Here is a 12,161-nt window from a genome sequence, read left to right as displayed (position 1 = left end):
ACATCTGATCTGCAATTTTAAAACATCAAAATTATCTGAATTAGCTTTATGCTTTGCTTCTGGATACAAGGAGCCTTTTTCCAGTTCTCCTAACAAGGCTTTCTGCAGACCTGAAGATTTATGAAACTCTAAATATTAAACTGGACAAAATAGCTATTTTGAAGCTCAGTAATATTTGTAGAAAATGTACTGTGGAGGAAAGAAAGAAATATTTCTCTATAAAATTTCCTGAAATAGTGAGAAAGTAATCACGATTGTTTGAAAGCTATACAGAAGTTTAAAAAGCGAGAAAATGGTAAGAGGCAGCACATCAAGTACACTGTTCAGGCTAAAGAGCATCAAAACTTATGTAGCAGAAGTGTTGACATATACACATAATCATAACATCTAAGCCCAGCATCAGCTCTACTTTTATAGACCAGGTAAACCACACACATAGTCAAATTTATTTGTTGGCACCTGGACATCAAAGTAAAGCTGTTTTCAGAAAGAAGCACTGCATGTTCAAAAATCTTCCTTTACATAAAACCTTATTTTTATTGAACATCAGTGAGTCCAAGGCAGATGGCTGATCTAATTTTAGATAGGGACAGACCCACCCCACCAGCAGCTAGGGTAATAAAGAGGAGCCAAAGTTATGAGCCCCAAGCAACAGATTTATTTTACCTTATATTCAGATTCCAACGTCACATTGTTCTGCTTCAATTTTTCCTTCAAAGCAGGATCAACCTGTAAAACAAATATATATATATTTATATATAAATATAAATAAAGTTTGCTTTTAAGATTTTTTTTTTAAATAGAAATTTAGACCTCAAATAGATCAGTACATGAAATCCCTCCTTTCCTACAAATATATGCTGTTTGTTTAGACAGTAGTATGATGAACTGGGCTGAAAAGAGACAAGTCAATAAACTTTCATATCAAACCAGAAGCACATCTGTAATTAGACCCATACTTGCACAACATTAGATACTTCCACCTGAAACTGTTCAGATCAACAGTTTTGAAGTAAATAAAGCCTTAAACAAACAAAAGAAAACCAACAAAGAAAAAACTGCTTTCATGTTACATATTTTACTCCTGAATGGTGTGTTCAGTGAACAGGCATACAACACACTCTGCTTTACAAAGTCTACACATAAATCAAATTTCCAACTTTCTGGAGAACACATTGCTCTTTCATAGCTTTGATTCTATACCAACAATGTTGGCAATTACTGCCAACCTACAGTTAGTCAAAGAACAAACCCAAGAACAGAAATATGAGTGAACAACAGTGGATAAATTTCATGCAGTTGAGCCCAGAGGGAGATGTGTTCATCCCTCCCTTTCCTAAGCCTTTCTTAAAAGGCCTGAGAGCAGAAACATTCTTCATCCTTAGAGAAAGCGTTTCGTCTTCTTTCTCCTCAAACAGAAATCAGCCAAATGTGCAGTACTCAAACACAGTCTTTAGGCTAATCAGTTAGACTATCAAATCTACCACGACAAATCGTTCTCATTTTTAGACCTTAAATACAAATGCTGTTAAACCAATAGATGTGTGAGGGGACTGGAAATGTGTTCAGTTCTACAGCTATGGTTCACTATTTCAACTATGAACAACTCAATCAACATAAATTGTTACTCTTAATTTGCTACTTCTTGATCTGATTGAAAAGTGCTCAGTTATCCTTATCATCGTTGGCTTTGAAAGTCTAAAATGAGTCTAGAAAGGAGAGAATACAAGGTAGACAACTTGCCTGGCTTCTACCTTCAGATTCCGCCCTATATTGGTCTCCTACACCGAATAAAAAATGAGATGCTATGTCTGTGCCTTGGTATTCAAGGCCTGCACAGAACTGCTTTTCACTGCAGACAGATTGCCTCTCCCTTTCTGTGACTGTGACCTCCAACAACAGCCATGCCTCATTAGAGCAGCAAACCCATCCATCACAGGCACAGAGTGGGACCTTGCTGGGCGGCCAGGCAGGCTGCAGAGCTCGTGTTTGCTGAGATGAGAGCGATCGCGGACCTCAGTGCGTTCAGAACTAAATGCAAACACCATTTGTTACGCTTAGCGTTCTCACAGCACACATATGGACAAGGGGAAATAAATGCTCCAGCAGGTGAAGAAGCAAGAAGGAGGGAGTTTCATTTCCTCCTACATTCTCCCTTCAGTTAATAAGACACCTGAGATAACACGGTTGGAGCAGCATCTTTACTTAATTAGCTGCAGCCATAACTTAACTCCTACAAGGTGAAGGGAAACGAGCAGTGAAGGTCCTTCTGTCCTCACACTTACTTCCATATTTATTCTTCCCTCTGTGAAGCAAGAAGACTGGCTAAAGCAGATACATCCCAGACATCCCAGAACTTGTAACTGTTCCACATTATCTTTGTAATACTGACAAAAATGCAAAAGTGAAAGAGCATGGTTTAAATTTCTCAGAAAAAAAACACCACTATCCCATAAACAAGAAACAAAGAAAATCTACTTCTTTAGAAGCACAAATTTTATTCAACAAATTAATTTACTGAAAAAAATAGCAATTAAACCCTATCTTGAGGGCAAATGATGCAAACATCTTGGAAAGGGCTTAATATTTACTTGACAAGTTGACAAAAGACTCAAATCCAATCTGCAGAACATGGTATTTTGCTTGTAGTTGGACAAAAATATCAGGTAGCAAAAATGTATTTCCTTCAATCTTTACCTTTCCCTACATACTTACGTATAATGTATAATTGAAACAAACTTGACTCTGCTCAGAAGTCGAGTCACACGTGCTCTAAGGCCTTGGCTGCAAAGCCCCATTTTGCAGTTGCCAAATCTGAACATAAGGTCACAAATAATTTTTAGAACTAACAGGGTAGTTGAAGGAAAGTGTGCTCTGAAGCTCTGCTTTCCCAGCACTTGTACCATGCTACATAATCCTTCTGACAGTACAGTAAGAAAAAAAGGAAACGTAATGGTCCTATTGCCATTCTGAAAAGGCAGATTAACATCAATAAGAACCACAATCTCAGATTATACCAGGAACACTCACAGTGTGGGTAGAACCAGAGAAGTGCCACACATCACACACCTTCCTCAAGAGCCAAGAACAAGCACATCTTGCTTCATTTTGATTGCCATGCCAACACACGTGCTGCTGAAAGAGCTACAAGTATTCAGCCACGTGTTGAAATGAATCATCAGCTATGCTGTGAATACAAATCCCCATTGATAAAGCTGATGGGAAAGGGCAAAGCCTAAATGCCCTCACAGCCTGGCACTGGCAGTAACCTTGGCACCATCATTTAGGAGGCAGTCAGGAACAGAAGACAACATCCATTTGCACCAGCCTATTGCCTGTCAGGCCAAATCTCTGATACTCCTTTAAGATCTATTTAAATCCAAGCTCTGTCACTAAAAATGGAATTCAGAGATGCATGTTGTTCTTTTAATTACTGCGCATTCTGAAATTATTGCTGAAAAGCTACTGAAAGGCACAATAAAAGTATCTGGACAGCTTTCATGAGAAGCCACCAGCAAGGCTTGGACATCTGTACTAAAGATACCATTCCCCAAAATAGGTTCACCCCTTACTATTTCCGCGTAGAGCTCATAGCAACGTGAGTGAAACCTTCTCAAAGTATGTTGTTCTATACAAGTTCATTTTGCGTTAAATCTCTTGGAAACACAAGGGTAGGTATACAGACAAATCTCAACACAAACTGTAAGTGCAAAGTTATCGAACTATAATTTTGTCTTGTCTCACAAGCTCCCGTACCTTCAAATTTACCCTTACTAAACTTCCAAAGGTTTTCAAGATTATCAAAGAGAAAGACTTAAAAACAAAACAAAACAAAAAACTTCAGGCAGCAAAAAAAAAACTTCAGGCAGCCTAGAAATCTTAGTAGGCAGCTATTTGAAGCTGTAAGTCTCTAAAATCCTTTTAGAAGACGGCTCACTTCTCATGTTAAGGCTAACGTTCCAGTCTTTCAGTTCAAATTAGCTCCAAGCCTGGCTCTGGGTGCAGAGCTGGAGCATCTCCTCAAGGCGGGCAGGAACACCTCAAGCCCACGACCCCTACCAGGTTGGGGCCTTCTGCAGTGTGCTGTGAGAAGCTGCCAGCCCCTGTGTTCTCTTGGGTAAAGGGTATTTTTTATTTGCGACACAAATATTCCTGGCATGGTTATAAACCTAAGAACTACTAAAAATTCTCTAGCTAACAGCTCTGTGCTGGTCCTCAGTGACCACAGCTCATTTTGGTTTAGAAGCAAATAATAAATACAGTGACCGAGAGCTGTGAACATCGCTTATTTTACCTCAGAGATACCCAAAGGATGGCTCTGTCAGCAAGGAGCCCAAAGAACACCACCACTACCCCCTGTCAGTGCATTAAAGCAGTTGAGCAGTGTCATCCTCCATTCAGTCCTCAGACAGCAATGAATTGATCCACGTTCTGATTTTCAAGGCAGCATCCTGTCACCCAGAACAAATGCACAAATGTGTGTAATTCAGACAGCCCACCTTCACAATAGTTATCCTTTATTTACCCATACCTTCTCACTATTTGTAGGCTGGGGTTTTAGGGCAAGCCAAGCTGTGAGTACAGAACATCTTCTAAAACTGTGGGCTCCCTCATGCTACACAGCAATGCTGCCAAAGGACAGCCATGCCATGAGGAGAGCCCTGTGCCTCAACAGGCCCCTCTCACATCAGCCATACGCTGGTGGCCAGGGCCTGACCAAATATTTGCACTCCAGCCTCAGAAAACTTTCCCTCCAGCAAACATTTCGAGAAGACAGAACTTGTCTACCCTAAAACTAGTTGGTTATTTTTACTAAAACATGGGTACTCTTTCTTACCCAGTTCTCCACAAAATAATATCCCACTGAAAGATTTCAGCTTTTACTTTAGAAACGGGAAGGGCGATGGATAGGATTTAATGAACATGAATTAAGCTTTTTTTTTTCTCCCCCATCTGCTCACACCAGCATAAACAGATGGGCCACAATTCTCCTGCAGCATCCACAACACAGCCCACAAAATTGACTGCTTGCATGAAATCCTGCAGTTTGTTCTCCACACCCAGTTTTGAAACCTAGTATAAAACAAAAACCACCAGTTCAGGCTGTCCCATAGAATACTATCTTCAAATCCACAGATCATGTCAACTCCTCTAGATGGAAAATCAGCAGTCCTAAGCAGAGCAACTTAAATTTTCCTTGAGGAAAGACTCCAGTAAGTTGTTACAAAAGTCTGTGTCACAAATATTCCAACCTGTGGCTTTTAAGCAGCCTGGGCAGCTGTGGACATGAGACGACACATCCCAGGACCGGGGTAGTGCCTGCAATCTACAGCTAAATGTCATTCTGCTGAAGGCAGTAAGAGAACGAAGGTCAGAGCATCAGCAAGAGCAAAGGGCAAGGGAAAACATGACATTACATGTGCCTGCATTCCCAGCAGCCTTTAATTACTTTATTCCGAATTTTTAATACACAGAAAACATGTATGTGAGGCTATTGCTCAAGCTTGGACAGGAATACTTCTGCATATTGAGGCGATACTGAGAACAAATCCAACACTCAGGCTCACATCCTTTGACTCTTTCATAAGATCTGCATAGAACACAGATAGACAAACAAGAACTATATATATTTAATCCTGCCTCTGACAGAAATCAATGCAGACATTTCCAAAGGAGCAATATTAAATCTTATTACAGAAGCAGTTCCCACAGTTTTGGTACATGATGTGCCAGTAATCTCTCAAAATCTAAATCTTCTGCTTGCTTCCAGATGGATTAAAACAAATAAACAAACAGAAAACACCTACAATCTCAAACTCTGGACCACGTATTTTCACATAATAATGTAAGGACAATGCAAGCTATTATGTTCAAAGTTAATATGGAGACCAAACCAAGCCTTTCATTAGCAAGTACTTAAGCACATCTAGATTTTTTCATATAAAATCATCACAGCTAACAAAGTTTTCTAGCTCTGATTTCTGAGGGGAAAAAAAAGGTACTCAAGCATTTAATCAATGAATGGTATGCCTTCATATCCTGCTTGATTTGCAGGTGCACATTTATTTGATATATAAAACATAAATTAGCACCTTAGACCTTGGCTTTGAATATGCCACCATAAATTTCATTTCACAGTAAAATTCAGCACAAAAACTGCTCTTTCTGGTACAAAACTCTGGAAGAAACAGCAAAACCCTTCATGTTTCTGAAAGGTCCCTGCAAGAAAACCCAAATCTTGCTGTGTACATCAGGATGCATCGGCCCTAAGCGCAGACCCAACCACCTCTGCAGGGCAGAACTTTCCAGTTTGGGTCTCAAGGGTGGCACCCCCAAGCTTTACTATATCCTGGTTCCCCTGTAGCCCAAGAGCACAAAGGGAGGAACTTGCCAAGAATTGGGTGCAGTTTCCCCCCAATCTCCTTTTTAGTTTCTTCCAAACAAGAAACAAAAGTGTAAGAGCTTCCAGGTGAATTGGAAAAATATGTTCAAGGCCTCAGAGTGAACTATGCAAGAAAGACAGAAATGGCTCAGCCTGCTTTTACTGACAGAGGATTTAATGCTTTAATCTGTCGCTACAGGAAGGGGTGAAAAGTAAGGCAGCAGCACGTTCAGTCCTCTGGGCTGAAATGTGGACCATTGGTCTCTTAAGCTGGAAGAATGTGCTTGGAGAATTTGCTGAGTCAGCCACCACAAAGCATTAACAGGCAAAACAGCAAGAGGAGCAAGATATCTGCTTCAGAAATATAAAGAATGTTTCTCAAGGTGCCTTTGTGAAGCCTCTTTAGTATGCAATACCCGTCCTGCTACAGCCACTTAAACAGTATGAAGTACACAATACAAACTAAATGCCCTTAAGGTATCAGTCCAGAAAAAGGAAATGTTACAAAAGCCTTTGTAACTCCTTTTCTTCTCCTCAAAGTGGGTATAATTTATGAAAAATTCATAAAATCTACTAAAAGATTTTACCATATTTAACACGAGTTTCATCACACCTTAACTTACCTTCAAGCACTTTCTAACACCTCAACAAACCTCCCAGAATTCCTTATAATGCTTCGGCTGTTAATAATCTGACACGTGCAGCTTGGAATGTATTTTCTGCCATGTTGGTTAGCCTGGCACCACGCTGTTTGTCAGTGAATCACTAAGGTTAGAAAAGACCGCTAAGCTTTTCTAGTGCAACGAACAACCCATCACCTACACCAGGAAGAAAACATACACTGAAGTCTTCTTCTGAGTCCAAATATTTCTCAATATAAAACAAAAGAAAAATATTTTGCTGGGTTTTAACCTCAACAATTGATTTTGGCTACAAGTCTGAAAACTTTCTGTAAGTACTGTAACAACGTTGGCATTTTTTAATGGGTATTTTAACAGGAACAACTTTCAGAATTCAATGTGAACTTCATGCAATGGCTTTTGTTCTCTCCAACCTCCATCTCTGCAACAAATTACGTACTGAAAAAAATGTAGGTTTTTCTAACAACCACCATCCTAAATATCCATTTTCTAAAGGAATTACTGCTTTTATAACAGCTTTCCACCCTACAGTAAAAATACTTTCCATACTGACATCTAGTGAAGTTTTACAGAAAAAGAAAAATCCTATACTTATACTTGCACAAAGCTTACTGCCTTCCAAATGTACGTATAAAATGCCTAGAATTTGTATGTCGTGCACTCTTTTCTTTTGAAAGATATTTTGCCACTATTTTTAAATAAAGGACATGTTTACCTGCTGAAGGCTCAGATGTTCTGATGGGTATATTAGAGGAAGCCATAATGATGAGATGTGGAGTGATTAAAATTAAACATGACTAATGAAGTTACTGGTTTTCCATTATGCGAGATGAAAATTTGCAGTTCCAATTTGCCATTAGATATTCCGAATAATTGGATCTTGTTACTTACTGTATTGTTTCAAATGTGACGTATCTATTTATAGCAGAGAAAAACATAAATGGACCATGTAATGCTTCCAGAACTAAAAAAATACTATGGGACTCAACAACAGCTGTGCAGAAAGCAGTCCCTAAGCCCTCTGGCTACTATTGTACTTTAAAGGGCTAAGCATCCCACATGAAAAAAAAACAACTATAATAAATTCAACGGGAATTATGAATGAGAAGGATTTTAATTCATGCACTGTAGATAATAATAGGGCAAGTTCTCTCTCTACGCAGTATTGCAAAGCTTGCATTTCTACATCCTGTATCAGTGAAGAAAGAAAAGTTCCTTTGGGAATACCTAAATGAGAGTCTCCTGCTCCCATTCCTCACAGAACACGGAAGGCTGTGTAAGAACATGTATATTCTTTAAGGGTTCAGAAGTGGATGGGCTTTAAAGAGAGCCTGTGAACTTCCTGACCCCATGGCTGCCATTTTGCCTGCACTAGGACTACATGCAAACTCAAAGACCTTCTGTCATCCTGCAACTCCAGAGAGGCAAGACGCCATGTTATACCAGCTACAACATTCATTTCAGCACTCACTCCTGTTCTCATTTTTGTATGTCATAAAAAAAAGGCATTAAGCACTGCCTGACACAACACACAGGAGGCTCAGTGCAGACTCCATGGAAAATATATCACCCATCTAAACACAAGCAAATCTATAAACGTGTTGTGTAGTAACAGATACTTGGAGAGATACAGATCGTGTGTTTTCTCATTAGCAACTGTATTCCACGTACGAGTTTGGGTTCTGCTGTTTCAGCCACACAGAAGTAGCTAGCAACAGAATCAAGTGAGTTGAGTTTTTCCAGCCTCAAAACACAAAGGATAAGGAAGATCTTAGAGACCACACTTAAAATGGGAGCATCTGCAGGTGTAAAGAGTTTTCAATGCCTTCTTGGTAACAACTGTAAAGATCTACAAGTCAAGAGCAACAGAAAATCCTGATCTGGGGACTGGGACCTCAGCCCTTCCACTTGAGTTTCAGTCTGCTGATTCCACTGCCAGGGCCTCATGAGGAGACTGCAAGGCTCTCCTGGTGCTTGTGGGAGGTGAGGGGAAAACAGCTGGATGTTATGTTTGAGCCAAAAACTACCTGAATCTGAATTACACACTTGCAATCCCTCCAATTGCATGGCTAAAAATACCAGTAATTAATCGTGTCAATGTGACAGGATTTAAAAAAAACAAACAACAAACAATAGAATACTTAGCGCTGTATAAAATGTAAAATTCTGAAATTTATCAACTCTTTATATACCAAAATTAGTTCCACTTGCAATGGCACTATAATGAGTTTCTCCACTTAACAGTCTTCTCTTCATCTGAATCTAATCTTGACAAGAGAAAAGAAAGACCATAAAGAATTATGAAATGGAAAAATGACTTCTGTTTCAAAATGAGGAACCCGGAATACTTGCATTCTATTTCATACTTTGTCGCAGAGAAGCTCAATAATCTGAGATAAATCTGCCAGATGTCCAGCTTTCCCTAGACGCAGCCCTTTTTTTTCACCCAGAAATTCAATCCAAACCGGAAAAAAAAAAAAAGAAAAGAAAGATTTGGCCACTTGCCTGGAATTTCCAGATGCTGGGCAGCACAGTCACGCAGTAGCTCTGACGCAGTTGCTAGATGATTGGAAATCCTGCTGAATATATATGCACTGGGACTGTCAGCCATCCAAATAGAGTTACCTTGTGTGCAACCACCCAGAACATACGCAGCAAGCAGCCTTTACTGAGAACTCCCAAGTAAGATATGCCAGGTAGGACAGAAATTGTGTCCTCGTTTTCCTGGACAGAAACACAAGAGCCCTCACATGAAGTATTCACACTATGGCAATCTTCTAAGTGCATCCACATACAAGAAAACTGGAACAACACACCAGGCCATCTGACATTTACTTGTTCAGAACAGGCAACATAGCAGCAGCCACTCTGCTGGCACGCAAATCTCAAGATTCAGAAGGAGATTTACAGGCAGCTGGCACCTGGTTGTGCAGCAAAATCCACAGCCTGAATTAGACTTCTGAAATAAAAAATTAAAAAAAAATAAAATCAAAATGCAAGGTGGTTAAAATGCCTAGGAGGGGAATTCACACTGGGCAGCACTTAAAGCAACAGTAACTACAGAGCAACAACAGGAAAGACCGAGGAGTTTCCCAGACAAATAAAATGTGCCTTTAAATTCCCTTCCACACTCTGGATAAGGGCGTGCTGACCAAACCAGAAGGTACCAGAAAGCATCTCTACTTCTACAGTCATTCTGTACGAAGCCTTGGAGGTTGTACTCATCAGCTCACCTAAGGGAGATCGCATCTCACTTAATATAGATCGAGGGATATATTTAACCAAGCCTAAAAGGTTTTCTATATACTCAATAAATGACAAGCTATGCAACACCATAAAATCTCTAGCACCAGAGAGCTTGGCCTAAAGCAGAATATTAAGCACACGAAGGGCCTTCAGGCCAGCAGTGATAAACATCTAGGCAGCCACAGAATAGAGGAATCACAGCTTCTGATCTAGTCAGATACTAAGCCCACGAATCTTTAAATCAGTTATTTCCAATCTGTACTAAAAACACATCACCTTTCTGCCTCTTTAAGACAAGCCACTTCTCATTCAGCAAAGCTCATTAAGGTATCCTTTCAAAAAGACATAGCATAGCATGGATGGTAGGAAAAAATGTGTATTACCAAATAATATTACTATCACCATATCCCAATTTAATGAGACTGTTGCAGCTTTCAACAACCATACTGTGTTTCTGATAGCCTATATATAGTTTAGGTTACTAGCAGAAGTCTTTTGGTGTTCATAAGTGTCCCGGTACTACTAGCACAGGCTCCCTTCATCAGAGTCTCATTTTTCTTCAACTTGATAGGGATTATGTGAAAAGGCAGGTATGGGCCATATGTCACCTCCAGACTGTCCCACAGTGTTTTTAGCTGTCAGTGGTGGCAATAAGCAGGGGGTGCAGGTGATTGAAAACCATCTGAAAGCATGCACACAGCATCAGCCTCTGGATGGAGAGACAAAAATCTTATCGAACCCAGGACTGGATACATATTTGGCTTTTGAGAGGTTAAAACGCTAAACGGAAAGGATGTCTGAAAAATGAAAATTCACCTATCCGTCGGGCATAGCAAATTCAGTAAACACTGTTTATAGATGAAGTGGGAAAGTAATCTGAGCTCAAGCAAAATTGATTAATTTCTCCTTAAATCGATGCAGAGTACACAAATACAGCGCTAGCAGCTGAACCTCAAAGATTTCCAAGAATAGCATAGATAGACAGCTTATTTCCATACAGTCCCTCTGGACTGAACTGAAACAACAGAAAACTGATGTCTGAACATCTGGTACCACCACAGTGCAGCTCTGCTACCTTTCATTTCTGTGCCATATTGCAGGGCAGAAATTACTGCCTTGGACGATTCTGAACCACAGTCAAAAGATATAACAAGCTTCAAATCCCCCTGCCAACAGGAGCCAGGCTGCTTCACTTAACATCCAATTCTAAAACCCTCCACTAAGCAGGCCATGCTTGAAAGCAAGGTTTGCTTTAATTTAGCAAAAAGTGCTCCATTACATAATGAGAAATGACTGACAAAGAGTTTTTTTTCCCTACAAGCAATCCTAAGTCTATGCATATGAGAGCCTCTAAAGCATCAAAGGTTTCAGCGTATTATTTTCTTAATTTTTGGAGGACATAGGACCAAGATCAGTGAATTCAGTCTTTGAAAATCACTTAAATCAACTTACACAAGGAAATTAGTCAAAGTTTGTCCTTGTTAGGTGCCTGACTCAGGCCAACCTGATCTGCTTAAGTAAAAATAAATACAAAATCATCAGCCTCGATCCCTTGCCACACTGTGCTTGTGTCATTAGCTTACTGAAACCAATCAAATACATAAAGGTGCATTTCTAAGTAAATAAAAGTTAGCCAAAAGCTTGCTGAGAAGACTTAGTTACTCCACCAAGTCCAGTGACAGACCCTAAAATGATTCCATGATTCCTTGCTGACAAACTTAGAAAAGACACCTTCCCCATCCAGAACAATCCACAAAACATTAATTAAAAAGGTTTTGATTCAGTTTTGTTCACACTTGCATCCAACAGGTTCTTTTTAATGCTACCTCCTATGACATCATGGGAGCAGAAAAGGCAACTCTCCATAATCCCATTATACTTCAAAGACCACC

General features: G+C 39.8%; 1 protein-coding gene across 1 annotated transcript in view; it reads right to left on the bottom strand.

The window, feature by feature from the left end:
• LOC128085799 (cytochrome c oxidase assembly protein COX16 homolog, mitochondrial) overlaps positions 1-12,161 on the bottom strand; it is a 37,051-nt gene that overhangs the window by 12,013 nt on the left and 12,877 nt on the right. Inside the window, exon 3 of the mRNA XM_052693672.1 lies at positions 667-729. Within this exon, the coding sequence (XP_052549632.1) occupies positions 667-729 (63 nt within the window). The remainder of the gene's footprint in view (positions 1-666; positions 730-12,161) is intronic.

This window comes from Tympanuchus pallidicinctus, unplaced genomic scaffold (genome assembly GCF_026119805.1).
Source record: "Tympanuchus pallidicinctus isolate F22 unplaced genomic scaffold, pur_lepc_1.0 scaffold3, whole genome shotgun sequence".
Taxonomy (NCBI): Eukaryota; Metazoa; Chordata; class Aves; order Galliformes; family Phasianidae; genus Tympanuchus; species Tympanuchus pallidicinctus.
This window is presented reverse-complemented; position numbering and strand designations above follow the sequence as displayed.